The sequence below is a fragment of the Cupressus sempervirens genome, chromosome 3, assembly GCF_028749045.1.
Source record: "Cupressus sempervirens isolate cs-2001-9-10 chromosome 3, ASM2874904v1, whole genome shotgun sequence".
Classification (NCBI taxonomy): Eukaryota; Viridiplantae; Streptophyta; class Pinopsida; order Cupressales; family Cupressaceae; genus Cupressus; species Cupressus sempervirens.
In genome coordinates, this window is record NC_143120.1 from 484,769,110 (window position 1) to 484,791,691 (window position 22,582).

Sequence of the window (22,582 nt, forward strand, 5' to 3'; positions counted from 1 at the left end):
CATGAATCTTTCCATAGCCTAGCTATCAACATAAAAGTCATTGTACATTTAAGTGACCATTATGAGCTCAATGTTAAATGTTTCCTAATAAAAAGTTTTGAGATATATCTACGAATGCACATCAAGGTATATAGCATAGTAACAAGAATCACGGCAATTCACGCAATTCGATTCAACCCAAACGATTTTTTGTGAATCGGTGAATCAAATCAGCGATATAGAGTTTATAAATTAAGTTACTAAATTTCAAGGGTTTTTTGAATTTGCCGATTCATGGCCAATTCACAATTCAATTCAGCCTTGCCAATTCCAATCCGATTCCAATTCTCGTTACTTTGGTACTATATAGTGATCACCAAACCCTCCAAATCAATATGAAACATTCTAAGACAACTCAAAAGGACCTTTTGTGTTCAAATGGCCAAAACTTTATTAATATTGGAGAATTACAATAATAAAAAGCACATTTTCTAACTGTAAGAAAACTATTATAGGCGCACCTGAGTACTCAAGTGCACTATTGACATGCCAAAAGAGATTCCAAATCAGGTTTACCTCACACTAGAGTTGTTCTAAGTCCCCAAGACTTCTAACGAATTAATTGATCCTATTCCTAATAAATCTAGATCAGAATTTTAACAACTCAATCGAATTTCTAATTGTAAACTAAACTATTAAATTTATAGATTCTTACCTATTATGGTGATAGATATTACAAATTGTAGCACTAAAATGGTCCAAATTCAATGGTATTAAATACACCATCTTCATAAATGGGAGATGGGATAAATTACAAATCATTCCCTTGTAAAAACTACTGCCTTCACTTTAACTAAATGTAGGATGAGAAACTCTGAAACTGATGTTAAAAGACGCACGGTATGACTGAATGTTGAAGCTAAAATGATCTCATAAGTGTCAGCCAAGGCATGAATGTCTACCAATTCAATTGCTACAAACTATTGCTCCCCTATGAAATAATCAATACCTATCTTTTTGTCTCAAAGGTAGGAGCAGAACACTCAAAGTACTTATCTCACCACAAGGTTTTCTATTTTGAAATTGTATAAAAGTGGTGTTCAATGACTATAGTAAAGATAAGTGAACTAGCATTCACAGTAGGTTAATTTGAAAAAGAAGCATTCCACAAATAATATGGAAGATGATGTGAGACCAAAGACAACAATCCTTAAAGACATACCAAGCCACCGTTAAGAATAGAGGGCAAGCATTAAGCAAAGTTGAACGCAATCTGATTATTATTGTTTTCATAAATCTTAATAAATCAACTTCAAACCTGAATAGGATTTCTTGCAGCATAAGCTTCACAAAAACTTCCATTACATTCTATATGAGTATAAGGTGCTTATTTAAAGCTTTTTAATAGAAAATCTATGTATGCACAAGGAACTCATTAATAATCTCTAAGAGAAGCTTACATGATTGAAGAGGTGAATGAGGAGTTCTTCCCATGCATCGAGATATTTTTCCCTGAATTGTAGGATCAATGCGTTGTCAAGATAAATTTGCCCGCACTCCAATAGGGATTGGGAATTTTTGCCACTGTACTATAGAAGATCAGACTACTTTGAAACCAAGTACTTGGTTATTTGTAATCAACATTTCCCTTCTCATCTCATGCAACATATATTTTTTGTTAATTTGCTTTGAAGATCGATACTCTCTAACTAGATGATGTTCGTATAAGAAAAATCCCATAGCCGAATAGTGGAATTATTTGGCAAAGATGCCAAAAAATTAAAATGAAAAACAATGCACATTTTGAGCCACATGTCATTGATATCCTTTTGCACATTCTTCAGTTGTATTTAGGCACATGCCTTTAACAAATGCAATTGTTTGACTTAAAGTTGATGAATGATATGTTTTTTACTTTTTACTCATTCTAAAATATAAACTTCACCTTGGATTAATAAGCTGAAAGCATGTATTTCCATTTGTAAATTGTTATGATTGTTTTATTGCAATTTGCAATTATTATTCTTATTACATATAAGTAACAAATTAATGCATTCAATTTGCGTGTATCAAGTAGTGTTGAGGACCATCAACCAATTGAACTTGACACGATCAATCCTAAGTCAAAATGGATAATTGATGCATAGGTTCCATTTCATGAAGACGACTGTTATCTTTAGAACACCCAATATATTTCATGAATAGTATTATGTAATGTCCCCTTTTGAGACCACCTTATATTTTTCCCTAAATTCAGAAATCAAAATGAAGCAAATAGCAAAACATAGCTAGAGATATAATCCTTACTGAAGAATAAGATAAGCCTGTTTTCGAAACCACAACAATTTAAGAGATTGTAATCAGATCGTCCTACTGTAGATACGATTGCCTCTGCTATAGATATGTTTGCTTCTGCTGTAGACATGATTCCTTTTGTTGTTCATCCCCTATATATCTGTATCGATATATACATTCTTTCTCCATTCTGCATATGGTCCTCTTCAAGTCTGCATATTCTCCTCTTTCAAATCTGCATATACCATATTCATATGTCTACTGTTATACTTCAGATGTCTGCTCTTCTAAGACCAATTGTTTATATCTTCTTCCTCACAAAATCTGGATATTTTCCTTTTCTAGTAATTGTTGTGGATTTGATGATTGTTTTGATTAAGTAAAATCAGGTTTTGATAGGACCTAAAACCTTTTACAAAGAGTGAAGCATATAAGCATTAAAAGACCAAAAGAAGCTATGCACCAGCAACCATAGAAGAAACAACCAAAAACAAAAAACCCTTTAACAAAAGGGGCAAAGAACAGAGACAGCAGAAAAACAAAGGAAAGACAGCAAAAGAACAGCTAGAAAGTCTTCAACAGGTCCACTGCCTGATTAGCCAAAATCTTCATTTTGACTGTGGATTCAATGATTGTTTCTTTGATCTTGTTGATTGATTGTTCACTTGATTTCTGAGGTATTAATGATTGATGAATGAGTGATAAGTCATCCTTTAATGCTTGGAATGACATTTACTTTATACTTTATTTGTGAAATGGTGACAATCTTTCATATGAATTGAGCCACCATTTTTTATTGTTGTCTGAGAAAAATATATTATTCCTGATTTTCTTTGGATGTCTTCCTCCAATGCAATCTTCTCCCATCTACGTCTTCCAATGTGAGGGAGAGTCACACCTCTTCATCATTTCTACCTCTTTACAATGGTCACAACCTTTCATAACTGCTACCCTTTGAGAGTCACAACCATTCATTATTTCTGCACTTTGAGAGGGTCACAACCTTTCATAATTACCACCTTTTGAGAGAGTCACAACCCTTCAGCATTTCTACCCTTTGAGGGAGTCCACCCTTGCATAATTACCACATTTTGAAAGAGTTCAAGCCCTTCATCATTTCTGCTTTTCTAGAGAGTCGCAACCTTTCATAATTACAACCCTTCATCATTGCTGCTCTTTGAACCTTATTTCTTTCATTCCTTTCTTCTTCTCCTAATCTTTCTTGATTCCTATGCTCCATATTTTCTTTGTTCCTCCGTAACTCCTTTCAATAAAATTCTCTACTCCATTTTTATATATCATGTTTGAGGGAGTCACAACTTTTCATCTCAAGCCTTTTGACCCTTCATTAACTTAAACTATTTTTAACTATGTTTTTTTTTTTTAAATTTTTTTTTTATATTCTCTTATATTTTAAATTTAGTATACTTGTTTATTATTGAATACTATTTCGAAAAGGGGGCATTACACATTTGAAAATGTCATGTCCCCTTTTTAGTGACATGTTATTTTTCAGTGAATTGGCCTATCATGGACTCTCGTAGGCAGAGAGTCATTCTGATGATAATTTGGGGATTGGATGGTCTTATTTGCTCTTGGAGAGATGGGGTTTATTATATTTTTATGCGGGGCCAAAATATTATAATTTTGAGTTGAGTTGCACTTTTTATAAAAGTGCATTATAAAGGGATTTCATAAGAATATTTTATAGATACTTCTAGAAGTTCTTAGAGGCTTCTTAGAAAAGTGAATAAATAGGGTGCTTGGCCTCGTTTTGGACATCCAAGTTATGAGTTTACATTACTTTTCTCTTTGAGCATTTGTGGCACCATCTTGGTCTGCAGATTGTCATTTGATCTTTGGGAATGGAGTCTCCTAAGGATTTGCATAACTAAGGAGGTGAAATATCCTTTGAAGGGTTGCACTTTGGAAGTGGTATTCAGCTACTTCAAGTTGGGCTTATTTGGACATTTCCAGCAGGGTTCGATTTTCAGCCTGTACATACATTTTTGCTCATTTCTCACAGTTGGCTGGGAGTTTGATTTTTATTTTCTGGGAGAAATTTTCTTGGAGTCTGGCAATTATTTCTACACCATTTTCAGCACCTTTCAGCCCAGCATTTATTTTTGCCAGGTGCCATACCAATCCGTACATGTACGGTTGTACCTGCAAGCCATACAGTCAGCAAATTGGAGGGCAATTTGGAGTTGCATTTTCATCATTTCGTCTTCAGCATTCCGTCTCCAGCATTTTCTCAATCCAGGTTCTTTCATTTCAGTTTGTAGTGCAAGAAATTCTCAGTTGCATTCAGCCAATAAGGGTGGGTTTGTAATGTGCCATGTTGTAATGCTTTGAGTTGATAAATCGCATATCATATGTAGAAGCATTTGATTATCTTTGAATGAATATATTGGCACTATTTTGCATCAGTTATTGAGTAGATTTGTTGCACAAAATTTCCTTTATTCAGCAATTTTACTTTCAGCAGTATATTTAGTTTGCATGCCAAGTGTTTGACAAAATTACACAGTTCAGTATTAGTGGTTATTAGTGGCCTATTGGGTAAGGGTCCTTATAAAAATAATTAGGATTGTACTACATAGTGTTGATGTGAGTCTTATGCCACTACAACATGCAGAATCAAATACTCAACATTCAAGGATGAAACACCAAATACGAAATCCTCTCTTGAATAAGGAAGCTCATATGCTAACAATGTATATAAATTGTGCAATCAAATGAGATGACCCCAAGGTTCCTTTTATTGTGGACTTTTACTCAATAATAATGATGTGATATGTTAAGTATCACAAAGGTACTTGCATTGTTTATTCAATGAACATCAACCACTTCAAACACCTCCAACCAAACAAACTACAAAATATAATGATTAAGGAAGATCTAATCTACTCCTCAAATGCAAGAGATAAGGAATGTCTTTGTGACTCTACTAGACTTAGTTTAAGCACCGACATCAACCAAGCTAATGGAGTATCCTATGGGTAAATTTGGGTGTTCAAACTATTATCATTACACCATCCATCGACATGTATCAATGTGTAAAAAATAACCAAATATCTTCCATTCATCTACTTCTACATAACATGAAATATAATCCTACACCAAGTGAGAAGTTGTAGAAACCATGCAATAATCCAAACATCACAACATTCAACATGAAAACCAACAATGAAGAAGGAATAATTTTTATAGTATCATGGCAACAATTTCCACAAGTCTCTCCATTACAAACGAGAGGAGTGGGGTTTTGTACAAGAGCCCCAAATATAATGAACATCCAAGATCAATTTGAAATCAATGGCCTAGATTAACTCATAAAAAACCCTAATTAGGGTTGCTATAAATATTAAATGCATAGCTTAAAAAAATGAGGCACGACCTTGTGGGCCAATAAGAAAATTCAAAAGGAGAACCAATAGTGAGATGCTTAGTCATCCAACAACTCATCCTCAAGAATTAAAATGTTTCTTTCTCTTGCAATCTTTATTTTAATTCCACTTCCTTATCGTTAGGAATTCTTTATTGTTTTTGGAGTTCCTCCTCCTAGATGCCTAGACCTTGTGGTAGTTGAATTCTTTGCACTTGGACCTTTATTGTTTGAACTTTAGGATTCCTTGACTTCTTCATCTTCAAACTTGATCCTCTTGATTTGTGGAGCTTATTCATTTTCCTTGCTTGTGAATCTTGTTCTCAATCCTCATGGAAGGTTAAACTTCATTCTACCTTGATCTCTCTAAACCAATCCCCCCCATTGCTTGGGATTCCTAGTCGTTTTCATCCTTATGGGGATCCTCCCCATTGAACTCATCCATGAACTTAGTATTGATACCTTGATTTCCTTGGAATGAGTAGTTTCTTCATGTTGATCCTAGACTTGTAATTTTTATGTTCTTAGATGTTTGAAGATGACAATCTTCCTTATTTGTCGCCCTTTCCTCCTTGCATGTTTGATCATCCTTGTGCGGTGAAGTCTTGTTTTCCCAATTGTTTGGGACATTCTTGATACCTTTGTCCTTTACCTGCTTGCCTCAAAATCCTTTATCTTGATCCCTCATAGTGACAAATTGGAGCCTCTAACAACTTGTCCTTAAATCGAATCTTGTTTGATCTTATGGAAAAGTGATGTGAATAGGGGCAAGTTGATCTCCCTGTAAGATAGTTCTTATTCTTCAAGCATTTAATCAAGTGGAAAGTTGACTTGCTATAAGGACACATCTAAGTTGCTGGTTTGGATTCAATATTGATATTTGGGTTTGAAATTTGTTCAATTTTTTTGGGGGGTGGGTTCAAATTTGTTTTGGGATCATCTATACAAGAATATGTTTTCTTTAAAATATATATGTGCGTGTGTGTGTATGTATATGTATATGTAGATATATGCAGCAGAAAATAAGTTCATACACCACTATGCTAATAGTAAAGCAACATAGCAAAATACACCACTATATATATATATATATATATATCTTTTAGTCCAAATGATGTATGTTTTACCTTTCTCGCCTTTGTAGTGGTCCATTTTAGGCTTGGAGGATTGGGTTGACTAAAATAGACCAAAAATACTTAAAAGTAAACCCGCAAATTTGTGAATTCGCCATAAAAATGGCAAAATTCGTGCCGGGTTCATCTGACAGAATTTGGGCAGACTGAAAGTTTGCAGCAGACTTTTACAAGACAAGGACCAGACTTTGGAGTTGCCACGGAAGAATTTGGTAACATAGGGACACATAAATGTCATTATAGCCTAGTCCCCATTTTGCACACCTTAGTCTCTAAGTGGAAAATCAACTCATATAGGGACTTTTTGATTTACTCAAGATTCTCTTGATTGTTCCATCCTTGTCCTTGCTTATCAATGTCTTGTGCAATCAATCCTACAAAAGATAAACAACATGAAACTAATGATCTTGGAAGGAAATTGGATTAGGAAATTAACGTCAGACCCTTAATTTTTTTTATTCTACCATGAATTTGGAACTTTATAACTTAAAAAATCGTATTTGAAGACTGCAAATGAAATCCAAAACCAAGTATGAGAGTCCTAAAGTCTCAGGACAAATCTGGAAATTAAATCTGAGGACTAAGTGTGAAAACTAAGTCTTCAAATAGGCATCATCATGTTCGCAATTTGGCTGAGGTAAGTTGATAGGAGTTGTCATTAATGGAAACATTATGGTGTAATAAAGTTGCTAAAAATATGTATTGAGTTTGGAATTGATTAACCAACAAAATTGTTGAAGTATCAACCAGAATCACAGGGCATAGTACGACAGTTTAATTCAGCGAGCTTCAAAGGGATCAAGTATAAGGCTGAAAATAGGAGGGAAGTTAGTTATGACTGTATAGATGCTATGGTTAAGGCCGCTGAACTTAATGATGTGTTTTGCATATGGTTTGGTTGAATATTCTAAGGACAGGTTTGACATTTCAGAATCAGAGTATACGGCAAAGTATTGGCAAATTGGTCAAGGAATTGATTTGACTTATCAAATCAAGAACTTGACAAGGTAGGGACAACATCCTAGATGCTAACCCTTAGCTAGCAGATTATAATTTTGGGTTTTGGTAACGTGTGACCAAGTATAAGGCCGACAATTTAAAGAATTCAGTATAAAGGGAGAAACTTTTGTTAAGCGAAGTTGTCAATTGTATTGTTATGATATGATTGCTATATGCGCACTTTATTGACATAGTATAGATGCAAGGTCGATGGTTAGAGCATGACAGGCAATTGTGTGTATGTTTTGATGCAAGGAACTACAAAGGACTGATCATATATTGAAGATATCAGGACAGTCAAAGTTTTGGTATTATCCTGTACTACTTGTAAAGTTGTATATGATTGTAGGAGCAGTGAGTTCACCTTCTTTTTGTAATTAGAGCTCCTAATAGGATTGAAGCTTCTAACAAGGCCTAGTCCTCTAACAAGGACAAATACACTATATGCATGTAATTAGACTCCTAACAAGGTCAACACCTTTCACAAGGTACTTTTGATCAATGGATCATTTTGTGGGTACCATACCCACTGGGGTTCTCCCTTGGCCAGGGTTGTCCAAGTTAACAAAATATGGTGTTATGAGTTTTCTTTATGATATGTTTGTTATTGCTTTTCACTTTACTCATTTATGCAAGTTTAAGGTTGGTAGCCTCTTAGTATTCCCTATTTCTAACACATCAGGCTGTTATGACTTCAAAATTATGATCAAATTGACTCATTTCAACCTCCAAATGTACAGATCAGACCTCACTACTTATTGTACAAACTCTGATTTTCTTAGGATAGACCTGCAACTTGGTCGAAATATTTATAAATTAAATCAGATCTCATGACAAATGCAGCCCTATAATCAACTAAATGCCCTTGACAATAGCATGAAGGTAAAATGTGAAGATACAACATTTTTCCATAAGCCAAAATTCTGATATTCCAAGGACACACTCTGAACACACATTTTCCTTGATGATTTATCCTCAAAATCCAGCGATTTTGTGCAAGGGTGACTCCTTAACAATCAGCAGTGATCTCTGATGTGGTTGGACAACTTAGAAATTTTCTCTGATTTTTTTGGAGAAAATTGTCCCACCTCGAAAAATTTCAGACTTAGGTTTGAAAACACGTACACTTCCAGCCCCTTCGTTTCTCCGATTTGATTTTGGAACCTTGCTTTCACCCTTTAGACAACCTTTTGGATTTCCCTTTGGGATTCAAAGAAAATTCTGATTTTTACATCAGCGACGTTGCTATATAAGTTTTCTTGATCATGGCTGATGACTTTCTTCATGCATGGTTTGATTTTCAGCTCTCCTTTCCTTGGACACTTATCAACTCCTGAGCTTGTGATATTGCTATCAGGATTTAACTGTGTAATTTTTGAGTCAAACTTATTGACCCATATTACATGAGTAGTGATTCACACATGAATCCATCTCCAATGAGAACAAATGGAACACTGAGCACCCATTGGATCTAGGTGATGCTCATAGAGGTGAAGCACTAGGACTTCTTGAGAGGTCACCCATCCCAATACTACTCCAACTCGAGCGCGCTTAATTACAGAGTTTCCTCCATCATTGTCATCTAATTAAAATCAATCCATCATCTACTTTGTACTTCCTTATTCTTGTTGAGGGAAATTTTAAAGGAGTTTTTAGTTGAAATCTCACCCCCACATCCAATGTGGAATAAAAAAATATTACCTTGAAATCAATGTGGTGGTAATTTACTTAATTCTCCTTTGTAATTTCATTTTATTTCACTCAAAGAGAATATTGACTAGCTTAGGGACTCCAAAGTACTTCAAATTTGTCTTGTTCCCATTTAAATAATCTTCCTTGTTCATAAAGGGGAGAATCGACCCTCATAGGGACTAATATAATCCCAATACTTCACACTTTCACTTAACTCAAAGGGAAAAATGACCCTCGTAGGGATAGGGAAACTTCACATGCATAAGGGTGAGTGGAGATTCTTCATCCATCGGGATTTTCATCACTCCCTAGCTCAAAAATATTTGAAATATGGGATTGGTGGAAAAAGCATCTTCATAGGGACAAAAGCTAAATCCTTGTCCATAAGGACTTTACAATTTTCTCAAACTTTTCCAAGTCTAGTGGAAAATTAATGCACATCGGAACTCTTTTTGCTCTTGCTTTTGATATCCAAGAGAGGAAAAGTGACCTCCATAGGGACTAGTTGTCCAACATCTGGTTTTTTTATTACAAATCTCTCCTCGTGGGTAGAAAAATGACCTTCATAGGGACTTTCATGATTTCTCAACTATTAATTCTATTTCCATAATGACAAAGTACATTTTTGGAGGGACATTCTATTTCCATTAGGACAAAGTAAATTTTTGGGGTGGAGACTCTATTTCTATTGGGATAGAGTTCATTTTTGTAGTGGAAATTCTACTTTCAAAGTGCAGTTTTATGAGGAAAAGTTGATTTTCATAAGGATTTTGCATATTTTAAGTATGTAAAATCAATTTTTATAAGGATTTTGAGGCCCATGTATAAAATATGTCTATATAAGGTATTTTGGACTATTTTACTAGCCAAAATATCAATGCATTTAACTAGAGCCGCTACAACTTGTCCTAATGAAACCATAACCTTGACACTCTATCTACACTAGCAAATTGAAAACTTAGTCACTTGGTCACTCCTTAATCCTTTTGAGCTCTAAACAGTAGCATCAACTATCAAAACCTAACAACTATGAGCGAAAGAGGGGGTCGCCATTTGCAATGGGGCGAAGGTGTGAAAAAGTTAGGTCTAAAAAAGTAGCAGCTAGCCTCATTAGCTCCAGATATTTGTTTCTTTGAGTTTACAATCTTGTAGCTTGATATTAGTATTTTGTGGTATGGATTGATTTTGAGCATTAACCTTGAAATTGACCCACCCAATATTCATTTATGTAGTGTACATTATAATCAATGATCTAAAAATTAATGAGAAAAATCTATATTTCAAAATTTATGATGTACTCTCTATCTCTATCTCTTTGTGCGTGTGCGTAGGTGCACATGAACAATTCGAATGACTTTAAACATTAAAGAAGATTTTTTTTTGTAGCTCAATATTTGTATTTTATAGTTTCTAATTGATTTTGAAGGTTAACTTTGAAGTTGACCAATCTAGGTAAACATTATGTAGTGTACTCAAAATAAAAGATTGAAATAATCAACTGAGGTATGCCCCTTTAACTATGTAATAATATAGGACTATGGTCCCGGGCAAAACTGGAGGTTTTCTTCTCTGTTATTTCCTACCAGTGCCCATTTGAACGGAGTTACTTTATTGTATTTTTATTATTATTAATATAATCAAGGCCTCTGCCGTTTGTTGATAAAAACAAAAACAAAAAACATTATGTAGTATGCATGATAATCAATGATTTGAATATGAATGATAAAAACTACATTTCAAAACTCATGGAATACTCTCTCTATCTCTTTGTGTGTGTGCATGTGCATCTATGCAATTAGGAGGTCTTTACATATTAAAGAAATCAATTATTTGTCTTTTTTAATTTCCAATGTTTTTTGGATTCATAATAGTATTCTGAGAAATTGAAAATAACATTATCATTTTGGTTTGCAAAGATATTCCTCAAAAAGATATTTGTTTCTATGATCCAAGGGAAGTCAAAATGTTCCTCATGTATCATACAATGATAGTCAACAAACACATAAAAGAATAATAAGAAATCCTAAACCTTTTATGGGGGCACAAGGCTCCCCAACTTAAATATGTATTATTCCATACTCTCTTACCCAAAAATCACGTCCACTATGAAAAATCCTCAGGGCTTAATTTGGGTTTGGCAATACAACACCTCAACCTCATTGGGGTTGTAACACCCACTTTTTACCGGGTGTTAACTAACAACTAACATATCAAAGAAATACAGTTATTACTTATTTTTCATAGGAAAACAATTATATCAGTTATGTTCATGTGAATGAGATTAACAATTAAACTCAGTTAAACAAAATTTTCATAACTAAGAATTGAAAACATCATCAATGAATGTACTAAGGAAATTAAATTCTACATACCATGGAATTTCAGATCGAAATCAATCTAGGAATGCTTCTGCAAACACCCAGGTCAGTCCACAAATACCACTATATCCATATCAAATGATGATTTCCGTTTAATACCACTTATATCAATTAGGGCATTGATTACCATTTGATCATATAGGGCATCACAAACCACTTTATCAATTAGGGCATCAAGTACCACTGTATCATTTAGGGCATCAGATACCTCTTTATCAATTACCATTAGGGCATCAAATACCACTGTATCATTTAGGGCATCAAATACCACTGTATCACTTAGGGCATCAAATATCACTATATCAGCTAACTGTTACCAATAAATGTTTGAATGCTCAACTTATCTTTATCAAATGCACATCTTGATATCTTGTGGAGAGGGGAAACATTGTCAGGGGCTTAACCACCCAACCTCGGACCATAACTTATCCCCACACAATCTTTAACGAAAAAGGCCCTCCCTACCCAAAATAGACATGGAACACCTTGTCATCCACTAAGCATCCTAGTATCTAATCACACCACTCGACTTGACAGCAGGAGAATACAATAAACATGATCATGCATGAGCTATTAAATGATTCCTTTTAAAAATGATAATCATCATTATGTCATAATTGGTTCCATTTCATGTTATTGCAGATTATTTTCTCTCACCTCTTCACCCTTTTCCATGGCTAAACAGTCGGTGAGTCCTAGGTGTTCGGAATTTTAGAGCAACACAGCTCTTATTGTTGATCCTCAACTAATGTAAAAATATTATATGTTTCCAACTCATCACAATCTGTGATTCGAAGAATGTTATCTCTAAGACTTGCAGAATAAATATCATTGATTCTGACTTTCAATGGTATAAATAGAATATGGTAGCATGTCACGGATACTTGGCGTTATTCATCTTAACTGATGATATTATAAACAAGGATAATTTGCTTCATAATCCGGAATTGTATCTTACTGCTATAAAATCAGACTACAGTAATAACTGATTAAGAAAATATAATGCCATGCTTGGATTTTTGGTTAATCACATTATCTGGAATAATCTGAAAGGAAGAATGGAGTTTTGCTGAATGTTCAGCAATCCGCCTCAAAAAGATCTTGATGCTAGTTTCCAAATTTTATAAATTCAACATATATCTATAACTTGCAGCCCCTAAACTCTATTTCTTCTTTGAAAATCTGGATATGGTCAATTGAATGGCCTTAGTCTCAACGCGCTTCAGATCTTATCGTAATTGTTTAATAATATCCTCCACAAACTTGGGCTTGTTTGAATATAACATACAACTGATGAAAATTGCATTGCTCTGCTTCAACTCGATCTGCCATTCAAATGTTTGGAATCTAAATAGCTTGAGAATGGAAGTTGGGTGCCAGAAAATAGAAGTTGGGTGCTTGGAATAAAAAAAAATACTGCCCTCTGTCTCCTTCAACCTCAAAATGTATAATGAATAATGTGACTCCTTGGCTTCCAAGAAGCCGTAACATAAAAGAAATGTAATGGCTCTAGGATGCCAAATAAATGTCCCAAGTGTTCAATCGGTTTCAAATAAGAAAAAGAATAAAAAGGATGGAAGAATATTTGAAGATTATAATTTGAAAAATATTATGGTTTATATTTATCTACATACACGTAGATATATTTGTGAGGTGGCATCATTTTATTATAAGAAAATAATATTTTAGTGTCACTTTATTTATATCTATGTGTACGTACATAGGTATATATTATAATAATATAGTAAAAGATCATTTAAAATCTTTGGAGGTACATATTATATTAAATTATTTTAATTAAATTATTTTATGTTTTAAATTATTTATTTAATAGCTCATGTGGTTTCATCGATTGTATCCTGATATTCAAGTCGCTAGGTCCTCAACCCATTTGCCCAGTGATGGTGATGTTCCTATGCCTAATTCTTTTCTGACAATGCTTCCACCCCTTCGACGTGCTTCCTAAAAGGAAATTCTCCACAGTTAAATCATATTACCAATCAAGTTATTTAATCATAAATAATCATAATGGCTAACCGCATTTTCAATTCCATGAATTCATGATAAATAATCAACTAGCATATTATCTTCACATGAAATTATAACTACTAACCATCTTACCATTTCACAGTATTATAACCAATTAAATTGTCAACTGACTTCATGTGAACCTCAACAGCTATATGAACATTTTAAATTAAGTCAAAATTGGGATGTAACAGGGGTCACCAACCCTAAACCCCACTATAGTTTTACAAAACAAAAAACTGTGCTACATTAGATGGAAAAGAAGCATATTTTTCCTAGGTATTTTCTATTTGAATCCCGTGTAATTGAATTCCATTTATACTTTTTGGTTTGCTCAATCAATCTTGATTATAAATAATGCTTACAATATAAACCTTTTGATATATCTTAACATTTATGCTTTGATAGTCGACATTGAATTATCAATTATCAAAACTGTTCTTAATTTGGTTTTTTATTTTATAAATTATGCGCAGATTGTAGTATCTCATATCTATACATTAGTCGTCCCTAAAACCTAGGAAACAATTTTCCCAGCCCTTGCCCCTTGATCCTAAATCCTAGTGAACAAACAGATATCATCATTGTCATTTGAGATTATAAAGAGTGTCAAAATATGGCTCTTTAGTTTTATATACTCATTTTTATTACGAATGTACCATGTGCTCACTTTTATTTGTTATGCAATGTAGATCAATAAACCCCTTTATACATTGAACAAAGTAGACACCAATAAGATTACACTTAGCTCATTAAAAGAATAATCGCGCAAGAATTTCAATGTCATTTGACAGCAATAAATAGAAGTCCAAGAAAACTCACTCATAAATGGTTATGGTCTGTTACAAAGTTCATTTGTTTGATTAACTGTTTAGAGAAGATAAAGAAAGTTTTGGGTTAAGATGTGGTTGTCTATCAAGACCCAAAAAAGTACTTAGGTGGCACCCAGGGTTGAATACGGTTACATATCCATGTTCCTTTCAAAGCATTCCTACACACAAAACATAACCATGGGTGTCATGTTTTCAGTCTGCACAAAAATCATGGCTTTCAAAAGGTGGATGACTAAATGACCCCTGAAAGAGCAATTTCATTTTTGTCAATAGTAGTCACAAAACCACCAATCTACATAAAGATGCAGTTTTGTAATTGCTAAAGCAGTTGGAAAACCATTGGGGCCATTAAAAAACTGTTGCTTTGCACAAAGGGCCACTTTTGTGACAATGATAGGAATGAGATGTGAAAAGAGAATGGAAAGGACCATCAATTGGAGGATTCAGAGCAAGCTAACAACACCAACCACATAGAGTGAGAAAGAAACATTCAAGAAAGAAAATCCATGTGATTGTACAACTCTATGTTGCTGAAGCATTAAGCCAGAGAGTACTAAGAACATAGGAAAAACATGGAGTCAGTTTCTTGTGCTTGTATTGTTTTCATATTAAGGAAAAGCTTGGAAGATGTGCAATTTTCCACTTCCAAATGGTTTTCTTCTTCTTGAGGTTTCCAAGAAAAAAGTTGAATATTTATAGGCTTTTGCTAGTTTCTGGCTTTCTTTCCATTTAGACTGCGTACTCTCATTCTAAATTTGTGAAGAGTTCCATTGTCACTTGAATGGAATTTTAAAAAAAAAATTATTGCTAAGTTACACAAGCATAGTTGTGTAGACAATTGTGGACTAAAAACCCTTTAGCATGAAAAATAGAACAAATTAAAAGACCAAAGCATGTTTATTTCACTGATACACAATGATGCATTGTGCATATTTCCATTCATAACAAGAACTAGAATTATGAGCGATGTAACTTACCATTTGAATCATATGGAGCTGGAAAAAACTGCCGATAGCATACAGTAGCCATAGTCAGGCCTGTGAGGTTGAAAGGGGCAGTAAGGCAATATAAACATTGTTGGCATTAAATACAAACCCAACATGGTATTAATAACATGTATTATCTCCATAGCAAAACGTACACACCTAGAAGAGCTCCTGCAAATACATCCTGCCAATGGTGCCAATAATCGTCCACTCGCGAAATAGCAACAAGGATTGCAACCAAAAGAGGAAGAAAAACGATGCATAGCTTTGCAGCATGGCCTTTGCGATCAAATATATCAAGCTTTGCAGCAAGATACAGAGAGAGGAAACCCAACCCTGAAAATGACCCTGCAATTAAATTTATTTGCAACACATCAATCTGTACATCTTAGAACAAAGATTAAGTAACCTTGGTAATGCCACAAACTTGTTTGCAAAATAAACATTTCCAAGTTGTATGGTTCATCAGTTTTGGACCAAGGACCCATAACACTTTAAGTAACTTCTCAAAGTATGCCAAGAAATAGTATCACAACAAATAAAGATTAAATAGTCGAGTATATTAAATTGATCATAAGAGGACAAGAGGAAGTTACTTGAAGAGTGGATTTCAATTACTCTCCATAGTGAAGAGGAAGTTACTTTAAGAGTGGATGTCAATTACTCTCCATAGTGTCTCATTGGAAGGGTGGGTGTCTACTGCTCTCAAAGATTCCAACAAGGTTCTGACTAGGTTCCCAGTCAATCAAATAAAGAATTATCCTCTAGAATGGTTTTGGATCAACGAATAGGTTATATAGAAGGAATATATATTTTACACCATCTAAATGTTCCTTTAGTATCTGAGGTAGTATAATGAGCACATCAAACAATACAGGGATCATTTTTCTTGAATATGATTTTTATAAGCAATATGATCGTTTAAAGTAGGATTTCATCATTCACATGTCATCTTCATTAGATTTCGTGCTGATTATTTCCAGACCAATTGGAACTCTTTTTGCCAATATTCCTGTTGAAATTTGTGTCTTAATTTATCTAATCAGTGGTGTAACTGCTTACTATTTGCATCTTACAATCAAAATCCTAAAGAGAATCTTAGGTATCTTCTAAAATTTAAGGTAAAACAGGTACTTACCTAACAAAAATCAATTTTATATGTGTCTTTGGTAGTTGAATCTGAATTTGGGAGTATATGGGAGGGACTCTTTAGTGCCGTACAATCTATGTTGAAGCCTCTAGAATTATATTTAGAAAGGAAAAAATTAAAAAACGATATTCAATTGGATTGGATAATAAGATTACCTTTGTGTAGGTGGAGATTATTGAACAAGGTCAAGTAAGAGGACTCCAACATTTGATCACTTTATATGACAACCCAGATCATAAAATGAACTAACATATCTAAATCTCCTATACCCACAAAATACAGCCAAAAAATAACTGGAGTTGCTCACAACATATGCATTCCGATGGTACCAAAATGCTCTCGATGTGGATGGCTAGGTCTGGAAATGTCAAACAGCAGAAAAGCGCTACAATAAAGGTAGATTATAGCTTTTACAAATCCCAATGGCCACCCTTGAAACCTCACATGGCTCTTCAAGAAGTGGTACAGCTGGCTAGGAGTGGTACCGCTTGATAGGGAGAAGATATAGCCAACAAATAGGAATAAACCCTCTTCAATCTCCAAATTTGTTCTCTTCAAATCTGATATATACCAAGCTCTAGAAGTCTGATATGCAATCTTCAACATGGTCAGATGTGACATTTGAATGAAATTGCCAAACATTCTCTAGATTGTATCCCAAAACAACATAAAGAATGTTGCCTGCAAGGGTTTTTGTCCTCACAAACTAAAGATGAAGAAGCAATTTCCGCTAGAACAAAAGAAACATCAAAATGAAAACTCCACAAGTCTCTTTTGTACTCTCTCCAAGAGGGTTGACTCCTTCCCCCCAAGGAAATTAATTAAATAAAGTTGTTTCCTTTGTTTCGCCAAAGTTTTATTGAATTAAACTAATCGTATATTTAAACTATTTCACTTTTTAACTGGCTCCTTTTATTGTCCTTAATCAGCTAAATTAAAATATCAATAAAATTAAATCTTTATTTAACTTATTGTTATTTAATTTAAAGTCCTTGGTAAATAACAAAGTTCGAGATGATCATCAAAAGTAAACCCACTGACAATACTGTAGATATTAAGTATGCCAACTAACTCTTTTGGTGCCCATAATTGACTTACTAAAAATAGTAAGCATAGGAGAATTAACCTAAAAAGCCTCCAATAAAGGGTTCTACACTCGTCATAACTATCTAAACATGAAACTGCTCCTGATAATATCTCCAAGATCCCCTAAACCCACTCATTAGCCTATGGAAATCAACTGAATAGAATAACGATTCCACCATGCTAAACTAGCTTAGGAAGGGGATATTACAATCTCCCCTTCCCAAAATTGCTTGTCCTCAAGCAATCTCAATTATGGGTGTTGTAAAACTTGTTCAGTCTCTCATGTCACATCTACTAACAGCAAGTTCTTCCATTTGACCAAATATGTGGTGTCCCCCTCAAAACAATATTAATATTTGAACAAATTTCTCTATCCTTGTAAATTTGTGTTTGGGCACATATGGATGTGAAGGATTTTAATTTTTTCTTTGAAGTTTCCATAGTCATGTGAAATTTGCACCCAACCGCAATTTGTCCTTTGTCAAGAATTTCCAAACTTTGGGATTTTCCTTTACAATGTTCAATATGTGTTGAGAGTGCACATCCGACCCCTTTACAAAGTCTCTTATTTCCTTAAAATTAATTGACCCTTTCTAGTTTGCACACTTCACGTATTTTGGCCTCTATTATAAACTTCTTCATTGCTTGATAATTCCTTGACTATGCTGAAGTTGCGTCCTAGGAACACGTGGAGGTTATTGGTGAAATTTCTCCTTTGCTTTGCAATCCATGACATGTCCAAAATGGCACCCTGAGCACACACGGGACCATATGATGGAATTCTTCATAAAACGTATCCCATGCCTTAGTGTAAAATGCATTGGGTGCATATGAGGGGGTATGGTGGATTTTGTGAACCTTTCAGTAGCATTTCTATGTGCATGTGGATTGGCAATAGGCGCATTTGGAACTCTTTCGTGGATGCCCTTCCCTAAGCGGATGTAAAATGACATTGCTAATGGAGGCCCATGGAGTATCTTTCTGTAAAGTTTATTACCAGATTTAGATGATTGCAGAATTTTGTTGCAGGTACAAACAATAACACCAATGTTTTTGAATCGCTTCCAGAATCTGCAAATGTTAGTGCAGTAATAACAAAAATGAAGTATTATCGAACTCAAAATTATCTTCAATCCTTTTGGAGTGCTTGCATTAATAGATTTCGATGCCAAGACTACATCGGGCAGATTGGATAAATATCAATGGAAGGGGTGTGGGATATTACAATAATAGATAAGTCGTCTATTATTAGTTAATGGTTATCTATTGTAAATATCTAGTTAGCTTTAGTTTTCATTCGTTTTTTTCTTTCTCTAGAATAGAATATTTCTGTTCTTTACGATCGTTTCCTAAGGAAACATCATTTCATTCTTTTGTATAAATTGACCATCTGGTCTCTATTAATAACAAGCAAGTATTTACCAATTACTTCCGTAATATGGTATCAGAGCCAATACTTCAAGTCTTTTTGAAAATTTTATAATTTCTTTTTGAAATTATTTGCTTCAAAAATTTTGGAATTATTTGTGCGATTTCTCGAAAATCCGTCTAGGGTTTTCCGTTTTTTGTGAAGAATTTGTGTGTTTACTATCCTTTTTTCGCTACTAAAAATCACAAAAAACCAGAGGTTCTTTCTACAACTCACGAGCTCCAAAATCGCAACTAGAACAAGGTTTGGTGGTTTTTGTTTTTGATGTTTTAACCTTTGCAAATCATGATTGGAACATGTTCGTTTCCACATAGTCGTCCGTACGATTTCCTACTTGATCTGAAATTGCAACTCGTGCCACAACTGGTGCCCTCGTTTTCTCAAGTTGCTTTTTCTTTTGGCCACATTTTCTACTGAACAAGCACCATTCTTTGTGTTCATCTCTGAAGCTGCGATCTGGAACTCAAACCGACGGTTTTGCCTTCAGAATCGTCACTTTCTTGGCCTGCAAACACCATTGTTTTGCCATTTCGACCTCCATGGCCGCTGACTGTATTTTTTTTCGAAACCCTAAATTTTGAACTTGAAAAAAAAATTGATTTCAGATTCTTGATGGGTTTTTTGAGAGCTCAACTGGGTTGTCCATTTTTCTGGGTGCCTCAATTTTCGAGCCAGTAGATCTAGAAAATGACAGCATATTCCTTTTGGGTCTTTCAAGCTCTCTTCTAGGTCACTCTCCAATTTTTCTAAGTCTTCCATTTTTTGCCTCACAAAACGTGCCTTCACAGATTTTCATAGTTTTTCATTGAAAAATCTGCCATGGCATCTCTAACAAACATTCTACTCGAGCATAACTCCAAATTCAATGGTTGAAATTATGGCACCTAGAAGTAGCAGATTATCGCAATTTTTTAATATTGAAACATTGATCAACTTGTTTTGGGTGTTACGAAGCATCCAACTTCTCCGAGTCCTGATCAAGATACATGGGATTTGAATAATCAAGAGGCAGTGATGCTTCTCAAATTATCCGTGGCTAATGATCAGCTTTCTCAGATTCCATCTGGCAAGACAGCTGTCGAGATCTGGACACATCTCAAAGGTCTTCATGAGACTTCTGACAAAAGCAAAGCCTTCTTTCTCAAAAACACTTTGTTTTCTATTGTCATGGATGAGCACACCTCACTCCAAGCACACCCGAATCAGATTCAGGAAATCCGTGATCAGTTACTTGCCATCAGTCGCAAGATGGAGGAAGAGGATATTGTGGTTATCACTCTTCAGAGTTTACCAAAATCCTATGAGCATTTTATCGAGACTCTCAACATCACATATTCTGATGTTGATTTTAAGTTCACTAATCTCTGCACATTGTTGCTTCAGCAAGATTGGTGGAAACAACAGTTCGGTAGTAGCTCCAGTTCCACCTCCACAAAGCAAGCCTTTGCTAGGAAATCCTTTCAAAAGGATAAAGGCAAGTTTCAACAGCCATCTCAGCAGAAGTCTTCTACTCTAGCATCAGATGATTCTCGAAAGAAGAACATTCAGTGCAACTACTGCCACAAGTTTGGAAACATGAAGGTTGAATGTCGGAAATGCTTTGCTACACAATCTAAGCAATCAAGTTCGCAGCCCAAAGCGAACAGTGTAGAGCACACTGAGTAGGCAGAATCTACCTTTTACAACTTCATGGCTAGAAGACCTGCAGATCATGTGAAGTTATTTGCCTAGTACATTGATTCAGATGCCTCTCGTCATTTCACTCACCGCAAAGACCAGTTTACTGACTACCAACCTTATTCAGACTTTGCTATTTTTGGTGGCAAAGAAGAGTACACAGTTGTCGGTAAAGGCAACATTCAAATTCAGTCTATTTTACCAATTACTTTCATAATATGGGGATGAATGGCCATGTCTCCAATTGGAGACATGGACATTCATTCTCACACCCATTCATTGTTAACTAATGCTCATGATTAGTTACTATCATAAACACAGTTGTAGAGTGGAAATATCACTCAAGTTCACAGAGATATGCTAATCGTACAGAATAACACAATTGAGATACATATAAAGTAAAACATAGAATGTACCATTAATACCACAATACCAGTAGGCGAGGAAATGGTTTCTTTTATTAATATCAAAAAAATGTGTACATTGACAATATTCCAAGTACTTATAGAAGGGTCGGTTGGTTGGAAACCAACCGACGCATTCCCTCACCTCCTAACTACCCAGCCCAACTAGCTTTAACAAGTACTAAACATAATAGTTACTTTATTCCGACTACATCTATCCCCTGCCCCCAGAAAAAAGAATGAAGACGACTACTGAACAAGAAAACAACAAAAAGAACTTTGACTTCAAGAAAGATGGGAGGACATCCCTGTAGCTCGAAGCTCCTCGTAGCCATTACAAATCCCTTTCAGTTATTTTTTGTTTTGCCCGAACAATTTGCAGTACCCTTAAAGCGTCCATCTTCTTGGCTTCCAATGTGGCGATCTTGCTTTCCAATTTAGCTTTCTCTATTTTCCAAGCTTCCTGCATTGCAAATTTCTCGGCTTCCCATTGACTTTGAAGATTCTGCTATCCCCATGCTTTAGCCACGCTTTTTTCTGTGCCATTTTCCCTTTGCTTTTTGTCATCTTCCTTATCTCCTTCTTTGCTTGCAATACCCCAAGTTTCTTCTTTTTGGAATCAATAATGTTTCCTCTGCTCGGGTTTCCTATGCTTAATTTCACCATTGTGTATTGGTGAGTCAATTCCAAAATTTCTTTAGTTGTTTGCATATGCCACCTATACCAACCGTTCTTGTTATGTGACTGTTTGTAACAAACTTCCACATGTGGGAATGTGGTACGGACTAAGCGTGTGTAGTATGGCCCTGAACTTTCTCCTGTCTTGGAATTGATAGGTATAGCTTTTTGTAATGCCTCCTGCTATCATACGGACTCCACACGTATGGATGAACTCTCTCGTACAGGATTCCGTACAGATGCTACTTCTACCTACACAGGCTTTTCCTCTCGTATGGATGATGTCTTAGGTGTTTCTTCCCTTGCCTCTAGTATGAATGCCTCCTGTACTCCCTCTATTGCCTGTTGTATGGACACCTCATGTACTAATAATGCTCGTCTGAAAATGTCCTATTGTACTTCTCCTTTTGCTTTTGTTACAGATGCCCGGCGTACTTCCTCTAGTGC

General features: G+C 35.0%; 1 protein-coding gene across 5 annotated transcripts in view; it reads right to left on the minus strand.

Moving 5' to 3' along the window:
* The window catches only part of LOC149567281 (lipid phosphate phosphatase 2-like), a 104,085-nt gene that overhangs the window by 16,916 nt on the left and 64,587 nt on the right, over positions 1-22,582 (minus strand). For 4 of the 5 annotated variants that reach the window (XM_089820442.1, XM_089820443.1, XM_089820447.1 and 1 more), the window contains exons 6-7: positions 15,871-16,059; positions 15,703-15,762 (exon numbers count right to left, since the gene is read on the minus strand). In XM_089820442.1, coding sequence (XP_089676568.1) covers positions 15,703-15,762; positions 15,871-16,059 — 249 coding nt within the window. The remainder of the gene's footprint in view (positions 1-15,702; positions 15,763-15,870; positions 16,060-22,582) is intronic. The other variant, XM_089820444.1, reaches the window with a different exon arrangement.